This window comes from Mus musculus, chromosome 10, assembly GCF_000001635.26.
Source record: "Mus musculus strain C57BL/6J chromosome 10, GRCm38.p6 C57BL/6J".
NCBI lineage: Eukaryota > Metazoa > Chordata > Mammalia > Rodentia > Muridae > Mus > Mus musculus.
In genome coordinates, this window is record NC_000076.6 from 62,579,540 (window position 1) to 62,603,022 (window position 23,483).

At 45.5% G+C, this 23,483-nt stretch overlaps 1 protein-coding gene across 2 annotated transcripts; it reads right to left on the reverse strand.

Annotated features, from left to right (window-relative positions):
• Positions 1-707: 707 nt before the first annotated feature.
• On the reverse strand, positions 708-22,759 carry Ddx21 (DExD box helicase 21). 2 transcript variants are annotated; one of them, NM_019553.2, is made up of 15 exons: positions 22,589-22,759; positions 18,693-19,352; positions 15,497-15,572; positions 14,423-14,601; positions 13,471-13,588; positions 12,278-12,463; positions 11,082-11,227; positions 10,239-10,388; positions 9,118-9,279; positions 8,465-8,584; positions 7,925-7,998; positions 5,986-6,145; positions 5,092-5,226; positions 3,515-3,559; positions 708-3,068 (listed from the first exon to the last, which is right to left on the reverse strand). In NM_019553.2, the coding sequence occupies exons 1-15, from the start codon at positions 22,673-22,675 to the stop codon at positions 2,811-2,813; spliced, it is 2,556 nt and encodes an 851-aa protein (NP_062426.2). In that variant the 5' UTR covers positions 22,676-22,759; the 3' UTR covers positions 708-2,810. The 2 variants fall into 2 exon arrangements, with proteins under 2 accessions (NP_062426.2, XP_030101041.1); XM_030245181.1 differs by lacking the exon at positions 11,082-11,227 and having other exon boundaries at positions 22,589-22,753.
• Positions 22,760-23,483: the final 724 nt, after the last annotated feature.

The window sequence follows — 23,483 nt, forward strand, 5'->3', positions numbered from 1 at the left end:
AAGAGCCAGGAGAGATGGACCATGAGCACACGGCAGGAGAAACAGCAATTACTTGGGGGAACACTGCTGGGAAAGAAGCCAGGTCAGCAGTTGGAAAAATAGATTAGAGATTATCCCCCAGTAATTGTCAAAGCCAAATAAAATAACCATAGTGTGAGTCTCACTTATTTGTAAGCTGGTCAGGGATAAGCTCAGAATTGGTTGTGCTACAAGTCTACATAGTTCCAAGACAGCCAGAGATACACAGTGAGATCTGTCTTGAAAACATTTATTAAATGTAAAATTATTTTAAGTCTTAAAATGTATGTACATACATATTGAAAGGTAAACATAGGATGTTAGGGGAAGAGAGCAATTCACAAAACTTGAATGGATGATTCAAGAAATGAACCTGTAGAAAATGGCCCACTGAAGGGCTGGGGGGATGGCAGTGACTGCTCTTCCAAGAGGTCCTGAGTTCAAACCCCAGCAACCACACGGTGGCTCACAACCATCTGTAATGGGGGATCCGATGCCCTCTTCTGGTGTGTCTGAAGACAGTGAAGGTATGTTAACATAGGATTGCGTTCATTTTTATGACAATTTAGCCAAGGCTAACTCCCCGTTATAACCTGATCTGCTTTAATGCAGTATACACAAAAGGCAAGCCAAGCTACTAGATTTACAGACCTAGCAGTCACTGCTATAAAATAAAAGCCACCAAGAACTAAATATAAAGCATCGGTATCTTTATTATGGCATAATGCAGTACTTTATACAGCAATTCATTTTAATGTAAAAACATTTTATGTACAGTTTCAGGAAAACATACATAGACAGCTGGAACATAAAAACAGGCTGTAATTTCAAAGTCCAGATTTATTTGATAAAGTGGAAAATATTTTCTCTGTAGAAAATAGTAAAAATGATAACATTTCCCAACAAGCCCATTTAAACCAAATAATAGTTGAATTATACATATAAATATTGCTTAGTTTCTGCAATCCAAAAGAAACTTCATTTGTTTGAAAAGTCATGTTTCATTTAAATTGTGTCAATTGGAATTCTTCCCTTCTTCCCCTTCACTGTTTGGTTTATGACAGATCATTTTTCTATAGGGTAACCCATTAATTCAAAATGTCTTTTAGCCTTTCCTCCTGCAAGCAGAGCCAGTATGTCCTTTCATCATCTTGAACTGGCAAACTCTTTTATCCCAACAGTGACATGCTTCATTAAACCATGCCCACATTTCTTACAAGCTACAGTTATCAACAAAGAAAACAAGAAAAACAAAACCCAACAAATCCTGAGCACAGAGGATGAGCCATCTGGTCAGAGTTCAAGGGGAAAACTGAATTTAAATAGAAAAAAGGGCACTGCTTCAGCTACCGGGAGCTGATTGGTTATCAGAGCCCTTTAATGCCAGGTAAAGGCCAGTTAGGAGGTAAGGACCATACTAAAATGAAGGTCTTAGTTGATCCAAACAATTAAGAAAAATTAAAAAAAAACCAAAATGACAGTGCGTGGTTCTGACTTTCCTCCCAAGCCTGTTCTAAGAGCCCTGCGCAGAATCTCTAGTACAGCTAGAGGACCCCACCACTCAAGCTTCTGTGCTAGGCGGGATGATTCCCAAATAAAGAACACCAGCAGTAGGCAGGGGCTATGCTTCAGTTCCCTCAAAGTAAGAGCTTAAAATGGCACAGCTTGTCATAGAAGGGCTCTCTGAGCTGTGATAATTTTTCAGAGAAGCTGCTTAACAGAAATAGATTTTACGTTGTGGTTTAAGATCTAAGCCACTGAAAACAAGCCTGTCCCACTGTGCCCCTTTAACAGCCCCAGACTGCACACTAGCAGACACAGCCCCTCCAGGAGCCACGAGTCAGGACCTGCTCACCACTCAAAGCACGCTTCTCCACCTCCTCACCTGTCACGATCAAAGACACCTTTGTGGCTTTTTTGAGATATTTGTCAGCAACACCAACTGAACCCCATGCTTCTTGGTAAATTAATCTTCCAAAAGTGGGGTGCAAGCACTTACATACCATTTATCCAGTCTCATTACTGACAAAAACACCTAGACATGTTAGGCATTTGGGCCTGAACTTTACACTGGGTCCTATAAAAATGTCTTTCTATATACCCTTGTCTGGAGACTTCACTGGAACAGAAAACACCTAATGAGTGTGTGAAGACACTGGAGTGAATCTGCTGTCTGTTCTACGCTCAACACCCAGAGCCGGGCACAAACTATTCAATCAGCTAAGTCTGAAGCGGCTCTTGAAAAGCTCTGCTCAGCATCAAACCTCAGCAGACACATATGAACACAGCAATTGTTTGCAAGAGTCCAGGATGCCAAGGAATGCAAACAAACACATTCCGCCCTGGCTCTTGCAATCCTCCAGAGACTGAGGCATCCCCTAGGGACTCACTTTGAAGGATGAGTAGGACACATGTATAGGGACTAGAGATGCAGTTTAGTTGCAGGGCGTGTGTATACTCTGCCTGTGTGAGGTTCTGAGCTTAGGCCCCAGTGAGTGCACACACACACACACACACACACACAAAGATAAAATTACAAGATCGACACACCAAGATAGGCAGATCCATGGTTGGTTTTACTTTGTAAATCTAAAAGTATGTTGGAAAACGATGCAATGAATTCTTATCCTTTTTCAAAATGAAGAATTTGTGATGGTTAGTGGACAGTTCAGAAGCCTCTCTGCAAGAAAGGGGGCGCTGAGAAGTGGTAAAAAAAGGAAGGAAGCACTCGGGCTTTGTCAGCAGGGTGGACCCTGGGGTCCACAGTGGGAACAGTCCCTTCTGGCCTCTACTCACTGACCAAACGCTTTACTAAAACTCCGCTTCTGGCCTCTGTTGCCACCTCCTGGTCGCTGTCCTCGGAAGTTTCTACTTCCTCCTCGCTGTCCCTGTCCCCGGAAGTTCCTGCTTCCACCCCGCTGTCCTCTGAAAGCACCACGGCTGCCATCACGCTGACCCATGCGGCCTCGATATCCGTCTGGAGGTCCCTCCAGCTCTGGCTGCTCGGTGGCCACGGTGAGCTGCCAGCGTCTCGAATCATGCCACTTCTCCTGTGGGTAGAAGGTTTGTTCCATGGTTTTATTAAATTTGGTAAAGCCACATGAAAAACTAATTGTCACGTCTCTAAGGAACAAGCTGTTAAGTGTTTTCAAAAGCTGCTAGTACCAAAGCCATGTGGCTAGTGTGGGGACAAGCCTTCTGAAGGCCAGTCCTCATTCTACATTTTGGGTTTGCTGCATCTGTCTGAGGTACACGCTCAACACAGCAGCAGCAAGTGTGCAGGGGAGCGCTCTGCAGAGAGCAGCGCTGCAGACGCTGGGCCCAGGTCCTGGAAGGAGCAAGGCAGGCTGAGGCCCAGGTCCTGGAAGGAGCAAGGCAGGCCGAGCAGCAAGGTCACGACAGCACAGGGGGACAGATCTCTGCAGCCCACATTGTCATTCTGCTTTCAGAATGAATACTGTATGGTCTACAAACAGTAAAATCAAAAAGAAAATACCTGTATTTCTGTGACTGCTTCAGTTCGGACATCAAAACAAACCCCCTAAAAACCAAAGGAGGAAGAGTTAAATCCAACCAACACAGATAAACCAAAATACAAAGAAAGTAGCAGGCCCTGAGGCAACGGACCCTAGAGCATGGCTAACTCGAGCTCCAGAGAACAGCAGCAGGAGGGGAAGGGTCTGCAGCTACTCAAGCAGTTATTCATGGCTAGTGTACCCTGCTAACCCAGAGTCAGGATGACAATGAAAAGCAGAAATTAAACTGTCTTCTAGTTTTTCACAATTCAGTTTCCTATGAGAACACTAGAAAAGGGACCTATCTAGTCTACATTGTCAGATCTTTGATAAGCACTTCCCTTATCAGTCGGGGAAGGTGCCATCAGCACCAAATGACTCCTGTAATGGCACAGCTGAGCTATACTTTTCCACCCATGAATTTACCCAGCCACAGCACAGGTGTCTGTAGGTGCTGAAGGACTCTGGCATTTGTGGGCTTCTCCAGAACACTGGGCATTCAGGTATCCAGAGAGGTTTTGCCCTAGAGTAGGTCACAGGCTTAGGCTGTCCATTTTAAGTAATCAGAGTGGGAGAAAATATTATACCCCAAGAACTCTACCATACAAGTAAGGACTGGGAAGTTGCGCTGAGCCTGAGCTCAGTGAAGGACACCGTGGAGTGGAAGACGCTGTAAGTGACTGTGGTGGTTTGAACATGTTTGGCCCATGGGAAGTGGCACTATTAAGAAAGTGTCACTGTGTAGGCAGGCTTTGAGGCCTCCTAGTGCTCATGCTCCTTCTAGTGCAGAAGACTCTCCTGACTGCTACAGAAGTTAGCTTCACCCTGGCTGCATTTGGATCATGATTTCAACCTCTCTGCTCCTCCAGCACAAGGTCTGCCTGCACGCACACAGCACTGTCCCCACCATGATGCTAACAGACTGTACACCAGCCCCAATTAAATGCCCACCTTTATATAAGAATTGCCTTGGTCATAGTGTCCTTGCAGGGCAATGAAACCCAAGACAGTGACCAAGGTCAGCTCCCAGTGGGAATAAGGTGGTGTGTCTGGTATCCTGTAGTGCTGGGTGCTAGGGGTGGCAATGGGGAGCTGGACAAGTTTATCCTCAGCTTCTGAAGATGGCTCATGGCTTCTCTGATCAGGCATCACCCACTTCACAAACATCTTTACCTAATACTGGGCTCTGGGTTTTCCATATGTACACGTGTGTGTCTGTGTGACTACAGAGGGATCCCATAGTCAAAACTATTTCTCTAATAATACTTATCTGCCCTTTTTATTCTCATTTCCCATAAGGTAGCAAAAGCTTAAATGTTTGGGTGCTCAGTCTAGAAGTTTCAAACTTGAACTTAAAATACCAAAGTAAGCTACTCTGTGACATCGGCAGGGAAGCAGTGGGGTGACGGGGCCTGGCACTGTGTGCAGCTTAGGCTGAAGACAGTGCTGAGGACAGCTGTGGAGAGTGAGATCAGCACCCCATCAGGCAGGGAGAGGACACACCTGGTGCCCAGGCTAACCCTGAGGTGTGCTGAGGTCCCGGAGGGCTGGCACTCACCAGTTTTCCTTTGAGGAAGACCATTCCCTTCACTTTGGCATCGATGCTCTCGCCCAGCTGCTCCTTAAGTTCTTTCCAAGCGTAACTGATGTTGGGCATCTCAATGGAGCACCGCAGGATCATGGTCACAAAGCCCTTGGGGAAGAAAGGCACACAAATTTGAAAACCAATTGGCAAAAGCTCTTGCTCTGGGGAGGGAAGGATTTCTAGAGAAGCTCTCCATGACAGCGCAGCCCCCAGCCACCCAATGGATGCCAGTGGACTGGGGCAGTCCTAGGAGGACTGTTGGGAGCACCAGTATCAGTGCCCAGTCCTTAGCTTTCTAAAGGATCTGCACTGGAGGGGGGGTTGAGCATGAGGAATCGACCCATCAGTGAACTTCTTATGCCACATGGGGCTACAATCAATAAACACATCAGATTTCAAAGTGTCAAAGGAATTCACCACTGTAACTATCAAGTTAGTGCATTTTAATTTCGTTCTAGCACTTTTTAGCATATTTTAACTCTCTCATTTGTCTGTGAGCTCACGTGTAGAAGCCAGGGATCAGGTCAGAAATCTGTTCTTCCTCCACTATAAAGATCCCGTAGATGGGATTTAGGTGGTTGTAAGGCTTGATGGCAGGCTGTTACCTGCCCAGTGTCACTGGCCCTTCATTTAAAAGAAAACTGAAGTAAACCATTACCCATAGCAGTCAGCGTCATTTTTCCTTCCAACCCACCCCCGGGAAACACCCATCTCTTCTGCCCCTATTGATTCTGTCTTTAACTAGGAAAATGGCAAAACACAGCCAGTGCCTTCGTGCCTCTAGAAGGGGGAAGCCAATGAGGAGGTTCAAATGAACTCTTCTAGTTTTGCTTAAGTCCTTTTATAAAGTACCAAAACCTTACTTACTGCTTGCGAGTTGATCAGGGAGCGCTGATCGACTGATGTGGCTCCTGAGATGTGGGCCAGAGCAGCTGCCAAGGCCTCTACAGCTCCCTTCTCCTCAATCAGCTTCTCAGCTGACTGCTTGAAATGGCTAATGGCAGTGGGAGGCACAGAATCCAAGAGCCTGTGTGTGAGAGAATAAGACAACACTTCAGTAACAAAGTAAAGGAGCTTTAGAATGGGCCTCAGCATGCTGGGGGTGTGGCTAAGCTGGCATGAAGAAGTCCTGGGTTCAATCCCTAGCACTTCATCAACTGGAGGTGCTGCCACATTCCCAGCACTGAGAACGCAGAGGCAGGAGGATCTTAAGTTCAAGGTCATCTTCTACTACAGTGAGCTCCAGGCACTCTTGGGATATAAGACTCTGCCTCACTATAAGACACAATGGGGCTCCAGTAGTGCATTTGTTTGCATTTATTGTACCCTTTGGGACAGGACTTTATTTTATCTTCCTGAAAACCTGCTGTGCAGAGCAGACTGGCCTGACACTCATGGTTCCTGCTGGGATTCCAGACATGCTTCACCATGCCCAGCCCCCATACTGCCTTTAAATGAGAGATTATAAAGTATTTAACTCAAATCAAAACACCGATCACAAGCAAGTATGTGATGCTACTTTTAAAAGTAAAAAAAAACTATAGCCAGTTACATTCTACACTTTTCACAAGTGCTCTACAGCAGATCACAGAACACGTATGTGTGCAGGCTGGCTTTGTCTTGGCCATAACAAATCAGCACATCGGTATGCTAAGTAAGGTAAGCTGCACTGGCAAAGGGCTGATATCCTAAAGAACATTTCTTACCCACTACTAGAATCTGCCTCTTCTTCCTGGTCACCAAGCCCATATTTCCTTAACTAGTCAGTATCCCACAGTATCCCACGGTACCACAGGTCCTTAAGGAAAACATGCTACCATAAAATCAATTTAAAAATGTGGCTTGGGCCATCTAAAGACTGCCATATCCAGGGATCCATCCCATAATTAGCTTCCAAATGCTGACACCATTGCATATGCCAGCAAGATTTTGCTCAAAGGACCCTGATATAGCTGTCTCTTGTGAGACTATGCCGGGGCCTAGTAAACACAGAAGTGGATGCTCACAATCAGCTATTGGATGGATCACAGGGCCCCCAATGGAGGAGCTAGAGAAAGTACCCAAGGAGCTGGGGGGTATGTGCAACCCTATAGGTGGAACAACAATATGAACTAACCAGTACCCCCTGGAGCTCGTGTCTCTAGCTGCATATATCGGTCAGTGGAAAGAGAGGCCCATTGGTCGTGCAAACTTTATATGCCTCAGTACAGGGGAACGCCAGGGCCAAGAAGTGGGAGGGGGTGGGGGAGCATGTGGGGGGCTTTTGGGATAGCATTGGAAATGTAAATGAAATAAATACCTAATTTAAAAAAATGCGGCTTGGGGAAGACTCCCAAGGTCTCCTAATACTTCCTTTGCCTATGGACTTCCTTGCCTACTTACTACCCATTCAAACTATACACTTTAGTAGAAACGAACTTCCTACTAAATCTTGGGTGATCATAGTTATCAGCCACCATGTGGTTGCTGGGAATTGAACTCAAGACCCTCTGGAAGAGCAGCAGTCAGTGCTCTTAACCATGGAGACATCTCTCCAGTCCCATGTTACTCCTCATATGCACTTAAAAAATAAAAAATAGCCAGGCGTAGTAGCACACGTCTTTAATCCCAGCACTCGAGAGGCAGAGGCAGGCGGATTTCTGAGTTTGAGGCCAGCCTGGTCTACAGAGTGAGTTCCAGGACAGCCAGGGCTACACGGAGAAACCCTGTCTCGAAAAACCACTAAATAAATAAATAAATAAATAAATAAAATTAAAGGTCCAAGAAGCAGCATCAAAACAGACTTTGGTGGTGGTAGAGACTGTACCTGATGGCGTCTTTGCTGGAGGCTTTTATTATTTCCGTTGCAGAAGGAACACCTATCCGTTTAAATTTAATTCCCTACAAAAAAACACAATTTCATGGTTTTCAAAGATTATTGTTTCTACTGAGGTTAAGTAATTTTTTCCTTAAATCTATCAAATAAACCTCTTTACTCTGTACCCTGTTTCCCGGATTAATAGCTCTAAGGAGTTATGTTCTAGGCTGAGGGTGAGCCACAATGGGAGATTGTCTGATGCTCTTCTCATCCGTAGACTATGGGATTGGGGACAGAACTAATTCTACGGGTGAACACCCATCTCTTTCCCTCTCTGTGGGTGATGGACTCTGCATCCATCTCTGATCCTCTCCTCCCACCTCTCTACTCTGTGCAGCAGCTTTAAGGGAAGCTCTTCAGTGCAAGTTAGTGAGCAGGCCTTCTACCATGGACCAACAAAGAAAACACAGCTTGCTGCCATGATTCCAAGGACTGACTTTGCCTTCAGAGCTTAGCACGTGTTGAATATAAGTTTGGAAATCACTTTACCGCTTTCTGCTCCACTTGTGCTAACTGGTACTCTTCTTTGTTCTGGTAAAAGCAGATGCAAACTCCTGTCCTTCCAGCTCTGCCTGTCCGCCCCGAACGATGAATGTAAGACTCCACATCCTGTGGAAACCAAGCGTATGAGTGACATGACAAAGATTAGGCAGCCTGTGCAGAGCTCGGTGACAAAACTGCTCAAAGAGTGGTCCCTGTACTGTGTGCAAAGATCCCAAGGTTCTGTGTATTTCCAAGCTTCAAGTGGCTGCAGAAGAAGCATTCAAGTATATTTTAGTAGTAGGTCTCATTTACTCTGTACACTCACAAGCTAGAATGTTTCTATTCACAACAGGACATGAACCCATCCACATGTCCAAAAGATGAGTGGATAAGAAAATGTACACAGCACAACGTGAGATGATGAGATCTGTGGGAAGATGGAGACGCTGACGCAGAAGACTGAGTGCACAGCCTAACTGTAATCTCCCTCTTTCTCTCCATCCATCCAACCATCTAAACTGACTGTGTGCAGAATTCAGAAGACCAGAAAGGGCCTGAAAACTGCATAAAAGTCAGTGAAAGGACTTTTAGTAACACAAAGAAACAAAAGCAGTAATTTTGTATTGTTATTAAAAGACAAAACACAAGACCAAACATACCTTTGGTGGGCAGCTCTGAACAACCAAGTCAACCTCAGGGATGTCTAACCCACGGGCAGCAACATTGGTTGCCACCAAAACTCCAAAATTGCCATTTCGGAAACCTTTCAGGGTGATTTCCCTTTGCTTCTGTGGAATGTCGCCATGTAAGGACTGGGCATCCTGCCAAAGAAATCAACTGACCTCAGAATTCAGAATTCTAGACACAACATGACACTGTCCACCTGCAACAAGAGCTCAGCTTGGGCAGGGAATGCCATAAAGTGAAAAGCAGACACCCACTCACCCACCCTCCCCCCCCTCTCAAATTTATATATTTTATGCTCGGTCTGCATGTACACCTGCAGACCAGAAGAAGGCATCAGATCTCACTATAGATGGTTATGAGCCACCACGTGGTTGCAGGGAACTCAAGACCTCTGGAAAAGCAAACAGTACCACTGAGCCATCTCTTCAAACCTTCCCTGTTTTAAAAGATTTATTTATGAAGAGCAGATGTCTTCTTGCACCTGCTTCTTTTTTGTCTCTGTTTGTTTTCCAGAGCTGAGGCCTGAACCTAGGGCCTTGCGCTTGCTTGGCAAGCACTTTACCACGGAGCCAAATCCCCAACCCCTTGCAACCTGCTTCTTACATGGAAAAAATCTTCAAACTGTTTGTAGCTCTCAGCTGTTACATCAACTGTTTCTTTTTTTAAAGATTTATTTTATTTATATGAGTACTTTGTAGCTGTCTTCAGACACACCAGAAGTGGGCATTCGATCCCATTACAGATGGTTGTGAGCCACCATGTGGTTGTTGGGATTTGAACTCAGAACCTCTGCAGTCAGTACTCTTAACTGCTGGGTCATCTCCCCAGCCCACATCAACTCTTTCTAACTACACTCTCCAAGGTTGAGAATATCACCCAAAGGAGACTATACCTACTTTGTAGGTGTAGCTTTACCAGTGAACCACCACCCATGAGGCAGGACTGGTAGATTTCATAAACCCTGACCATCAGAGACACTTCCCCTAATCTAACACAACATGGAAGTCACTGGATAATTGAAATCCAGAATGAAAGCAGAGTCCAAGATAAAAACTCACTGAAGACCCAGGCTTCAGGTATGAAAAGGACCAACCTGCTTTATGCACGTGTTCTGAGATAGCTCCTGGGCATCCTTCTTGGTTTCACAGAAGATGATCGTGCGCCCTTGATGACCACTGTACACTCGGATCACATCCCCAATCACCGCTGCCCTTTCTGTCCAGTGACACTTAATCGCCAGGTGCTGAAGAGAGAAAGGAACACTTACTAAAGCCTAGATGGACATTGCAGCTCCCTTCTCAACTCTTACATCTAATGCTTGGTACAGGAAGTAAACGCAGACCTTACAGGGCTGTCTGCTGCCACCATGGCTTAGAGGGAAAAAAGGAAACTAAATAAACCCAAGTCAGGAGCAGCATGGTCTACCTCCTCCAGGCTTATCCTTTTTCCAAAGAGCATCTGGTTTCATTGCATTCTAATGTAATCAGGAAACACTATTTCCCACACCCCCGCAGGAAACCAAATAACAGACAAGAAAGGCCTGTGCATGCTATGCCCCTTCATCCACTTAAAATACAACCTGCAATAACTACTGTACAGGCCCGCTTTGGGTGAAATGAATTCATCTAGGTACCGGAGCCTAAGATGAAACAGATTCAAGATGACGCACCAGATTGCTCTGCTGCCCACTAGTGGCTGAACTCTGAACGTAACCACTTTGTTTATCTAATTCAAACACAAGGTTCCAAAGACTGAAATCAGGCCGCTAGATGGTGCAATCCAGAAAGCACAGACACCATACATAAAAGAAATGTTAATTGGCTCTGCATAGGGACTGAGTATTTATGTGGAAAAAGAGCTTGGATTTGCTACTATTAAAACTATCAGACAGGAAACAGTGATTTAACTAATTCCGGCAACTAAATGAATCATTTACCTCCACAGTTATAGCTGCTTTCTGAGTCTTTTTACCAATCAGGTCCACCTGTTCGTATGTAGATTTCATGTATTTCTTAGCAACATTAAACACCCAATGAGGGCAAGTTGCAGAGAAAAGCAATGTTTGGGGGTTGTCTTCAGAATCTTGGGGGAAAAAGAAGTCAGTGTGAATAATCCAAGCAAGCCTGCATACACAGCACTCCACCTCACCTGGCACCTCCACACCGCAGCACCATTAACACGGACCACTGGCACCACACAAAAACTGAAATGATCTGTCATCATAATGGATCCCCAAATGACAAAAGTATGTGCAATCAGATTTACTTCCAGCCTCTGTCACTCACAGGAAATCCATCCCAGGAAGGAGGCCTGCCAACTGGACGACAAATCCTGGAAGCCCAGGAACCAACCAGCATAGACCGCTAACCAAGCAGCCCACAACCAAACGAATCCCACAGCAGTTTAGTAGATTAAGAATCTAGAACCAGGGCTAGGGGTGCAATCCAGTGACAAAGCCTTCAGCTTAATCCTCAGCACCCCCAAACGACAAAAGACCCTCAATGTATGTGCTCATCTGGCTTTAGGGACACTACTGCTCTCAGAAGCCCCGAGGACACAAGCTGACAGAACAGGTCCAGTGCACTTTACAGCTGATCAGTAGCTCTACTCATGAAGGTCTGTGTTATAGAACCAACTCCAGGTACTGCAGAACTCCAACTGTGACCAGAACCCTCTGGTATGAGTGACGGTTATAAAACGAGGTAGGTGGTTGAATAAATCACTTGACAAAATTTTAGTATCTTAACAGTACATACACTGAAAACTGTTAGGAACAGTGATCAAGCTGGCACAATACGAATTTTTTCTTTTATTCTCCCAAGCTTTTGTGAATTATATAACCTATTTTTTTTCAATTTCCAAGTTAAGAAAAAAATTTTTTTTAATTTTTCCAAACTTTAGCCAGGTAGTAGTGGCATGAGCCTTTAGTGCTAGTGCTCAGGAAGCAGAGGCAGGAGAGCCTGAGGTCAAGGCCAGCCTTGAGCAGACTGAATTCCCGATAACTAGGGCTACACAGGAAACCCTGTATCAAAAAACAAGTTTTCCCGAGTGTCCTTATTATCTCCTAGAAGACAATTTCACCATGACCCTTCCTGAGGTCCCCTCCACCAGTCCCTTAAATTTGGGGCTTACCTTTCTTGTATGCAACACATAAAATTTCTTCCACTTGATCAGCAAAACCCATATCCAACATCTGGTCGACTTCATCCAGGACAACATGTTTAAGTTTGGTGAGATCTAGCTTGCCATTCTGCAAGTGGTCTTTAATACGACCTGGGGTCCCAACCAGGATATCAATCCCACTCCGCATTCGTTCAACTGTAAAAAAATACCAACGAAAAGAGATGCCTTGTTTTCAAACTCCTTTTATCAACCATGGAGAATCCATTTAAATACTTTTTATTCTAAACTATTACTACACAGCTACAAAGTTAATGACAGCAACAAGGGGCATCCACCCCTCCCTGAATGGCTGGGCCAGTGCACTAACACAATAGGAAAATGATCCACCAGGAAACAGTGGCACAAGAACGACTTCCTGTTCGGCTGGCAGAAAATGTCAAGCCTTCAGACCATAAGTGACACTCTTAGAGAAATAGAAACAGTATTATTTTGGTTTGTTTTGAGACAGGGCATCAGAATGTAGTTCGGAATGTTCTTGAACTCAGCCTTCTTTCCTGCAGTCACTCACTCAAGACTAAAAACCAGGCACCTCCTGTGGGGTGGCTGAGTGGGCATAAGAAAGTGAGAGGGCACAGAAGGGTGACTACTCTATGGAAACACCAGGACCAGAGTGCTCATCCTCTGCGCCTGACGGGGAGGCAATCTGGAGGCTTTCGGACTGTGCTGCTGCTGTAGTCTCCAGACTACACTAGGCATCCTGCGTTATTCAACACAATCTTCACAAGGAGGAAAAACTAAGCAAAGTGGACTCCTGATTAGTATGGGATCAGTCACGATCCAATCAAACTCAGGCCTTCCAAAGCCATGAAGGATGGCTGTGTGCCATCCTCATTGTGTGCCAATGTTTGATCCTCCTTTCCAAGAGACAGCATGGTCCTAATTAGGAAGCACTAGAATGGGACGAAGGGACTGCACCCTTAGCTGATGCTTGTGAAAGAAAGGGCCACTGCAGCAAGAAACGCACATGTAAAAGGGGCGAGACTGACACTGTGTCTGCCCTCTTGAATCATTAGAGCACTGAACACCCAAACCAGGGCTTACCTAGAATCACCTAGGAACCCACTCTTCACCATCCTTAAACAGCAGGCAAGAGAGAAACCCCGACAACAGCCCCCCCCCCCCCAGCTTTTGAATGCACTTACTCTGACCACCGTAGGGTGTTCCACCATAAAAACAAGCTACAGAGAGCTTTTTGGTGATGTCGCTGAAGTCTTTGCTCACTTGATTTGCTAATTCTCTTGTGGGTGCAAGGACTAGCACCTGAAAGAGAGAAAGCCAGGATTTCAAAGTGCTATGTGGTATTTGTCTCTCCACTCCTCCAGAATCCACAACACTCTGTTCGTCCTCCCCATCCTGCCATACACGGAACCAGTCACCATGTGCTCAGAGAAATCCCACATACTACATGGACAGGCGCTAATACCATCCCCAAGCAGTGTTCTAAGAGCCTGTGGTCACACCACTCAGGAGTAAGTGTGCACATACTGCTGCTCCAGAGAACTAGTGAAGAACTAGAGGTCCAGTAAAACAACCTGACATTAGCTGATATTCCAGTTTTCCCTGCTGCCCTAGAATTACTTTCTACTTATTATTCCAAATTAATTCTCAACACATTTTGAGGCAGACATTAAAAGAGTAAATGACTGGAGTCCAAGGGCCACATGGAGACTAAGCTTGACCTCAAACTGCAGCAGGCAGGCCCAACCCTTGTAGACAAGTCCTTTACACTCACTCGGCTCACTCTGGGCAATAGCAGGAACACTGATCCAGAAGCCAATCGTGGCTTACATTTCCAGCACGAGAGGCAGAGGCAAGTGGATCTCTGTGAGCTAGGGACCAGCCAAGTCTATAGAGACTCTTGTCAAAAATAAATACCCAGGACCAGGCCTGTGAGGCCCAAGAACATCCAACATTTGAAAGGAAATAAGAACATTAGTAAGCATGGATGATCACAGCCACAGGAGCGACACACAGAGCTGATGGCCAACAGTCTCAAAGATTCACCCCTGCCTATCTCAGATACACGGAGTGAGACAAGAACCTCACAGGTTCTGGGATCTGTCCCTGAGCCTGTGATGCACTTAAGATAGTTACCTGAGGGGCTCGGCCTCTCTTCCTCTCTTGTAGCCCACCTTGAAGTTTCTCAATTAAAGGGATGGCAAAAGAGAATGTCTTTCCGGTTCCTGTCCGTGCCTGGGCAATTAAGTCTTTCCCACTGTACACATGATGAAAGGTCTTGGCTTGTATAGGAAACAGGAAGTTCACCCCACGAGCTGTGAACGCATCAATTGTGTTACCATTGTTTTATTTTCAGTATCAGGGAGCAAACCCCAAGCCTTTGCTAAAATACCAACCCCCAACTTTAATACAGTCATACAGTCATACTAGTGGTCCTACAGAATTAGGGAACTCTATCCTTTCCTTTCCTTTCCTTTCCTTTCCTTCCTTCCTTCCCTCATCTATCTATCTATCTATCTATCTATCTATCTATCTATCTATCTATCTATCTATCTATCTATCTATCTTATGTATATGAGTACACTGTAGCTGCTTTCAGACAAACCAGTAGAGAGCACTAGATCCCATTACAGATGGTTGTGAGCCACCATGTGGGTGCTGGGAATTGAACTCAGGATCTTTGGAAGAGCAGTTGGTGCTCTTAACCACTGAGCCATCTCTCCAGCCCGGATTCTACCTTTTCATGAACATCTACAAAGTCAGAGTCAATATATTCCTAGTATATTCCTAGTGAACCCACTAGACTGAAAAGTATTTTTAATAACTTCTAATTGTAATTTAAAGTATGATTGTTACTTTTGATCAAATTTCACTCACAAGCTCATCTGAACTTTAAAAAAGGAGGCTCTATGACTTATAGAGTCTTTATATACTTTAATACCGTGCTGTGCCAGGGGAAGCAGCTGAACTACTCAGCTGGAACAGACGGATCAAAGGACCCAAGACACCCTGTGACATTAGCCTCAGGTGGGAGAAGATGACAGATCACACTTCTGAATGTGGACTACGTTTTAGTAACTGACCTCAAACCGCACAACCCCACGTCTATCTAATGCACAGGCCTCCTCCACTGTAGCCTAGATGCCTGCAGGATGAAGTGGGCTCCACTCACCACAGCAGAGAGCTAAGTTATTAGGTTCTGGACCTCACCTTTGAGAAGCTTGACAGTCTCTTCAGAAATGGGAAAATTAGAGAAAGCTCCCTCTTTCTGCTCCACAGGTATTTCCTATCAAAGCAAAAGATCACAGAAATCAGTAATGCACACACAAGTGAATGCAGGAAACCTTTGGAGAAAGAAAAGCCATCCTTGCACAGCTCTGGAGCACAGCAGAGGCACTTGCTGTCTAACCCCGAGGAACTGAGTGTGAGCAGCAGAACCCACAGGGCAGACAGAGAACTGATTCCAGAGTCTGTCCAACCTCCACACTCGCCATGGTACGTGCACCAGCCCGTCACAAAAACTGAATGTTTTTTAAAAAGAGGAAAAAAGCTCACCTAAACACACCAGTTTACAAACCAATCAAAGAGGGGCTGGGGAAACGGCTCAGTGCATAAAAGCCCTGGCTAACCTGACAAGACAACTGAGTTCAACCTTCAGACCTCATGATAGAAAAAACAAACAAACAACAACAAAAAACAAACAATTTGGGCTGGAGAGATGGCTCAGCGGTTAAGAGCACTGAGTGCTCTTCCAAAGGTCCTGAGTTCAAATCCCAGAAACCACATTGTGGGAGATGTGATACCCTCTTCTGGTGCGTCTGAAGACAGTTATAGTGTACTTCGATATAATAATAAATAAATCTTTGGATTTGCTCCAGAGCGAGCAGGGCTGGAGCGAGCGGGGCTGAAGCTGGGCTGACTGGAGGGAGCAGAGGTCCTGAATTCAATTCCCAGCAACCACATGATGGCTCACACCAACTGTACAGCTACTATGTACTCACATACATAAAATAAATAAATCTTAAAGAAAGAAGATTCCGAAAAGTTTCCTCCAACTTCCAGCCACACACCCGAGTGTTCTCTTGTGCTGTACAGTGAGTTCAAGGCCAGTCTGGAAATATCTCAGCAAGACCCAGTCTCAACCCAAGGATGCCTAATAAAGAGGCCTGGGTGTGCCTTTATTCTTAGCATTTGAGAGGCAGATCTCTGAGTTCTAGGCTATCCAGGAATATAAAGTGAAACCTCATCATTAAAACAAACAAACAAACCCAGTGTGGCACACTGCTTTAATCCAGCGCTTGGACAAATCTCTGAGTTCAAGGCCAGTCTGGTTTACAGAGTAACCTCATCACAAGGAAAGGGGAAAAAAAGGGCATTAAAAAAGTGGGGACCCTGTCTCTTGTGAGACTATGCCAGGGCCTAGCAAACACAGAAGTGGATGATCACAGTCAGCTAATGGATGGATCACACGGCCCCCACATGGAGGAGCTAGAGAAATTACCCAAGGTGCTAAAGGGAACTGCAATCCTATAGGTGGAACAACAATATGAACTAACCAGTACCCCGGAGCTCTTGTCTCTAGCTGCATATGTTATCAAAAGATGGCCTAGTCGGCCATCACTGCAAAGAGAGGCCCATTGGACTTACAAACTTTATATGCCCCAGTACAGGGGAACCCCAGGGCCAAAAAGGGGGAGTGGGTGGGTAGGGGATTGGGGGGTGGGTATGGGAGACTTTTGGGATAGCATTGAAAATGTAAACGAGGAAAATACCCAATAAAAAATAAATTAAAAAAAAAAAGTGGGGACCCAAGATATCAATCACTGATTATTAAGAATATACTTACTTACTCTCAACACCGGGGGAGATAGTTCTCTGTGAGTTCTAGGCCAGCCTGGTCTACATAATTAATTCTAAAACAACCAGGGCTATGTAGTGACCCTGTCTCAAAAACCAAACCAAACCAAACCAAACCAAACCAAACCAAACCAAACCATCCCAGAGGAGCCAGGTTCAATTCCACGTACAACTCCAGGGGCTGCCGACTCAAATGGGCAACAGTACACACATGTGGTATACACACATATAGACAAGTGAACAGCATACACAGGACACACACATACAGCAGAGGTCCAGGTTTGCATCCCAGCATGCACATGGAGGTTCACAACCATCCACAACTCTGGTTCCAGGGGATCCAAGGGGCACCCGGCACAAAAAAGGCTCACACATACACATCCAAGTCAAACACCCATACACATAAAAATAATAGCATAAACCTGGAACATTATTAAAGCAAATACTTAGTAGAAAAGGAATGAGAAGTTGATTTCTAAACATTACATACCTATTAAATATACTCAGCATGTTGTAAATGTACATTAAATACATTGTAAGGAAACATCAAAACTGCCAACTGGCTACCTTTCTACCTGCAGAGGACTTGGTAGTGTACGGAGAGAGGGAGCTAGCTAATTCTAGGAAGCTTCTTTCCTTCAGATTAAATTCTCTGATTTTCTTGATACTTTTCCGTCAGGAAAACCCAGTAAACACTGACATGAACCTAAGCACAAGAAGCGTTCATAGATGAAGGTTTTCCTTTCCTGAGACAGGGTCTCACTGTGGAGCCCCCTGGCCTGGACCTCTAGATCCTCCTGCCTTGGCCTCTAGGGTTACAAGCATGAGCCAGAACACCCAGCCTGGACTCTTCTTCCCCAGGTATCTGGACAATCACAAAATCCGTGCCGGAGTGGACACTTCACCTTGCTCAACACAAGTAACTTAATGGCCAAGGAAAAAAACCTCAGCAAGCACACCTCATCTTGGTGGTTTGTTTACTGAGATCAAAATTCAGTGACAGGGAACCTAGGACCCAGATGGAACTTTCCAGCTGCTTTCAGACTTAGCAAGTGGAGCAAGGCTTTCCCTGAACTTCAACACACCTCCTCATTTGTGAACAGTGTCTTGACATGACAGGCTATAGTTTCTGTATACTCTGTATACTTATTTATGGATGGGTATGGGTGTTTACCTGCAGGTTTGTGAACCACATACATGCTGGTGCATATGGAGGCCAGAGCCCCTCTGCAGCTGATACATACCCCAAAGAGATGCTGATATAACAAATTTTCTTCTACTGTTAACATAGCATGCATGTTCAAGGCCCCGGGTTCGACTTCCACTGCCCAAACACTTTTAAAATGATTGCAATTATGCTTAGTTACTACCTATTTCTCTCTAACAATGAAACAGCCTAGTACAGCTTTGCCAGCAGCCAGGACAACAGCAAGGAAAGCATTTATCCCCAAGCCTGACAACCCAAGTCCCACCCCAGGACCCTCGCACTGGCCCTGCAAGTGTTGTCTGCGCACACACACACACACAGAGAGCACAGGCACACACTCACCTTTTCTGTCTCGCTACTACTTTCCTCACCAGGAGCATCACTGGAGTTGGATTTCGGTTCAGAAGGTTGGGAGAGTCCATCCTTCAGCCTGGGGCTTTTCTCTCCCGCATCTCCGCTTGCTTCTTTCCCTTTCTTCATCTTCTTGGGCTTAGGAATGTCTACCTCTTCTTCGGAAGGTTGGGAGAGTCCATTCTTCAGCTTGGGGCTTTTCTCTCCAGCATCTCCGTTTGCTTCTTTCCCTTTCTTCATCTTCTTGGGCTTAGGAATGTCTGCCTCTTCTTCGGAAGGTTGGGAGAGTCCATTCTTCAGCTTGGGGCTTTTCTCTCCGGCATCTCCGTTTGCTTCTTTCCCTTTCTTCATCTTCTTGGGCTTAGGCATGTCTGCCTCTTCTTCGGAAGGCTCCTCTGTTATTATCTCTTTGGTTTCAGAGTCTGCTTGCTTCTCAAGGGGCTCCTTTTTCTTCTTGGAGGTTTTGCTTGTAGAAGCAGTGTCGTCTTGAGGCTCCTCCTCCTGCTTCTTGGCCTTCCTGGATTTAGGGGGATCCACATCATCCTCAGAAGGCCCTTTCTTGTTTGTTTTCTTTGCTTTGGAGGAAACGGCCTCTTCCATTCCTTCTGTTGCTTCTTCGGTCTTTGATTTTGTCTTCTCTTTTCTAGTTTTCTAAAAATTTATGAAAGACACAGCAAAAATTTCAATAAACAATAAAGCTGCTATACTTGCATTTCACAACTACTTATAGTTGTGAAAAACACAGCTTTAGGCATTTCAACACTGTACAAGTTAAAAATCAACCCTGAGGGCTGGAGAGATGGCTCAGTGGGTAAGAGCACCCGATTGCTCTTCCGAAGGTCCGGAGTTCAAATCCCAGCAACCACATGGTGGCTCACAACCATCCATAATGAGATCTGACGCCCTCTTCTGGTGTGTCTGAAGACAGCGACAGTGTACTTACATATAATAAATAAATAAAATCAACCCCGAAATTATACACATTCAGGTAATGTGAACTGAGCTGCTGAGTTTAGGAGTGTGGGTGCATGTGTGCAAACACTTTAAAAGGAGACCATGAGTGCCAGGCATGGTGGTGCACGCCTTTAATCCCAGCACTTGGGAGGCAGAGGCAGGCAGATTTCTGAGTTCGAGGCCATCCTGGTCTATAGAGTGAGTTCAGGTCAGCTAGGGCTATACAGAGACTCTGTCTCGAAAAAACCAAACCAAACCAAACAAACAAACAAACAAAACCCTTCTTGATTGGCTTTGCAGAAATAAAGTTTTAAAGTGAATTTAAAAAAAAAAAAAAAAAAAAAAAAAACAGGAGACCATGAATTTGAGATGAGCAAGGTGGGAATTCCATGGAAGGGGCTGGAGGGAGGAGAGGGGGGGGAGTGATGTAACTATGATTCTGGAGGGAGGAGAGGGGGGAGTGATGTAACTATGATTCTGGAGGGAGGAGAGGGGGGAGTGATGTAACTATGATTCTGGCTGTCCTGGGAATGAACTCTGCAGGACCAGGCTGGTATCAAACTCATGAGAGATCTGACTTCCTAGAGTTAAAGTCATGTTACTACACCTGGCTTAATGTAATTTTAATTATAAAAGGTCACACAGTACGTACGCTTTTTAATACCACTTCTTAGCTACAATGAAAAGAAGTATATTGCAATAGTCACTAACATGGGGGAAATAAAAGAGTTCTTCAAACTAAGTCTTCAGCTCATATTGGCCAATCATTATAAACTTTTTTTTTTCTTTTGGAGACAGGGTTTCTCTGTGTAGACCTGGCTGTCCTGGAACTCACTTTGTAGACCAGGCTGGCCTTGAACTCAGAAATCCACCTGTCTCTGCCTCCCAAGTGCTGGGATTAAAGACATGCACCACCACTGCCCGGCAAGACTAATTTTTTAAAGAGACTACCAAGGCTCTAAACTACATACTCGGAAAAAATGGTTCAGGGGGAAAATGCTTACTCTGCCACTATGAGGGTTTGACAGGAAACTCTAGCAGCCACTGAATAATGAGTGTGGTGGCACATGCCTGTCACCCTAGCTGGTGGGGCTGGAGTGGGCAGCTAGCCAGCCTAGGTGTCCCCAAAAGTGTGTATCACTACAAGCCAGCGAAGTGGCGATACACACTTTAATCCCATCACTCAGGAGTTAGAGGGAGGTGGATCTCTATGTTCATGGCCGGCCGGGTCTACAGAGCAAGTTCCAGAATAGCCAGGGCTATAGAGAAACTGTCTGTGGGGGCTGGTGAGATGGCTCAGTGGGTAAGAGCACCCGACTGCACCCGAAGGTCCAGAGTTCAAATCCCAGCAACCACATGGTGGCTCACAACCATCTGTAACAAGATCTGACTCCCTCTTCTGGTGTGTCTGAAGAGAGCTACAGTGTACTTACTATAATAATAAATAAAATCTTTAAAAAAAAAAAAAGATTAAAAAAAAAGAAAAACTGTCTGTGGGTGGAGGGTAGGGTGAGTGAGAGTGGGGAAAATAAGTGATAAAGGCACCCACCCAACATTGACCTCAAACTTCTGTAACCCCAGGGGCAAGCATACCCATCCATCCATACATACATACATACACACACACACAGTATCAGTGAGCAAGCACTGTCCAAAAGGTAACTATGAAGGAAGGAAAGAAAGAAAAGAAAGAGAGAGAGAGAGAGAGCGAGCAAGCAAACTTTGGGTGTCCTCATAACAGCAACAACAGGTTTCTTTTCCCTCCAAAATTTCTATATGGTAAAACACTCAAGAAATGTGTACTTCAATGTGGATTCTCGTAGACACTATATGAAACAAAACTACCAAAAAAATTCATATATCATTTGCGTCTGTGAAACTTTATTTGGACTTTATTTAAATGTGCAACTTTTCATATGGAAAATTTGTACCGATTATTAGCCACCTACTAGATAGACTCTAGTAGTGTTCCAGGCAGTAAAGACTAAATCATAATGGACTAAATTCTCAAATCATGGCCTAAGGTAGCGATTCTCAACTTTTCAAATAGTTCATATTGTAGTGACCCCCAACCAGAAAATTATCCCGTTGTTACTTTAATTTTTGCTACCGTTATGAATCATAATATAAACATCTGCAGATTATCTGTCAGGCTGAGAACCGCTGGGCTAAGGGCTAGAGCTACAGTGGGACAGCACCTGCCAACACGTGAGCTGCCCAAGGTTTGGTCCTGGTACCACAAAAACCATCTTAAAAATACTGTATCGTGGACAATCTCTCCGCCCCATGAACATGTTATCTACTACATATATGAAAAACAGTAAGTCGAGTTCGGAATATAAACGCGTAGCTAGGTCCCTCCCTCCTGACTTCAGCATCAGGCAGCTGAACACGCGGATGTGAACGCTGTGCGCCCAGTGATTTCCACCTAATTCAAATACTACTGCTGCTCCTTTAAAAGGCTCCTACCTTCAAAGTCAACAGAGACAGCAAAAAAAAAACTCAATTAAGTCGTACAACATAGGAGTTCCGGGATAATTTCCGAACCCTCCTACTTTGATAGATACTGTCACAAGTTTAATATTTTTATGCAAGGAATTAAGAAGAGACAAGGCGATTTAACAGTGCTCACACAGATCCTTCTATATAATAGGGTGATCACTTAGCCAACCACGTTTTCTGTTTTGGGTTTTCTTTTTTTTTTCTTTTCTTTTCTTTTTTAAAGAGGGAACTGTGTCTGTGTGTCACAGCAGATGCCGACCATGTGCGCAAGTTTCAGACTTTGCCGTCTTCGGCTCTGGTCCGCACTGTGACGCGATCGGCAATCCCTTCCGCACTCCCAAGCCTGACCAGCCGACACGGCGTGTCAGAGGGCCGGCCACGAGCTCCCGGCCCGGCCCAGTTCGGGGACACCCCCCTCCCCCCAGGCTCACCTTCTCGCTTGGCTTCGGCAGCGTCTCCATGCTCTCCTCGGCCCCGTCTGAGCCCAACTTGGCCCCACTGCGGAGTTTTCCCGGCATTATTCAGCAGCAGCTTCTCAGGCCTACCGGCTTCCTCAACCGCGTGCTAGGAGAGAGGGCGACAGAGAAAGCGGACCGCCCCTCAGCCGGGCCTATTCGTCACTTCCGCAGCGGAGTGCATCCGGCGGAAGTAGCGTGTACCGGCAAGGCTGCGGTTCGCGCGGCTTTGGGTGAGACCCGTGTGTGCGGCGTGGAGGTGCTCTGCGCGGTCTAACGACAGCGGGATCGCCACGGCTAGACTTGGAGAACGGCCTTGAATCTTACCCTGCTGCCTCCGCTTGCCGAGTCTGGGATTACCAGCTGGCAACATTTTCCCATGAAAAGCTGCGATGTGTACGCTACCTGTGGAAAACGGCTGGGTGGTGACAGATAAACCCAGGTGCTTTGGTGAGCACCGGAATTCAGGGACCGGCGAGATACCACAGTTCTGGTGACCTGAATTTGTGATCCCTGGAAAACAGAACCAGCTGTGCAGTTTTATCGTGCACGCGCTCAGTGGCACCCAGGACACGCATATGCGTGCTGCACAATATGAACAATTTAAAAGAACCAGAATAGGCAGGGCATATGGGGTGCACGCCGCTAATCTCAGCACCCAGGAGCCAGAGGTAGATGGATCTCTATCGAGTCCAGCGTGGTGCACATAGTTCAAGGCTAGCCCGACACATGATGAGATTGTCTCAACAGCTCTCTCCCCGACCCCAAGTAACAACAAAAAATACCCACAATTCACAAGTCTGGCCCTTTATTCATGTGTGCACTTTATAAACTTCCGGGTATTCTTGTATGACGGACAGGGTTCGTTTTT

Excerpts from the sequence above, each read along its gene's own strand:
- Ddx21 (NM_019553.2), bottom strand. The coding sequence starts at position 22,675 with ATGCCGGGAAAACTCCGCAGTGGGGCCAAGTTGGGCTCAGACGGGGCC. Across the intron at positions 19,353-22,588 it reads TGCCGAAGCCAAGCGAGAAG|AAAACTAGAAAAGAGAAGAC; the intron begins GTGAGCCTGGGG and ends ATAAATTTTTAG. Across the intron at positions 10,389-11,081 it reads AAGCAGCTATAACTGTGGAG|CACCTGGCGATTAAGTGTCA; the intron begins GTAAATGATTCA and ends TTCTCTCTTCAG.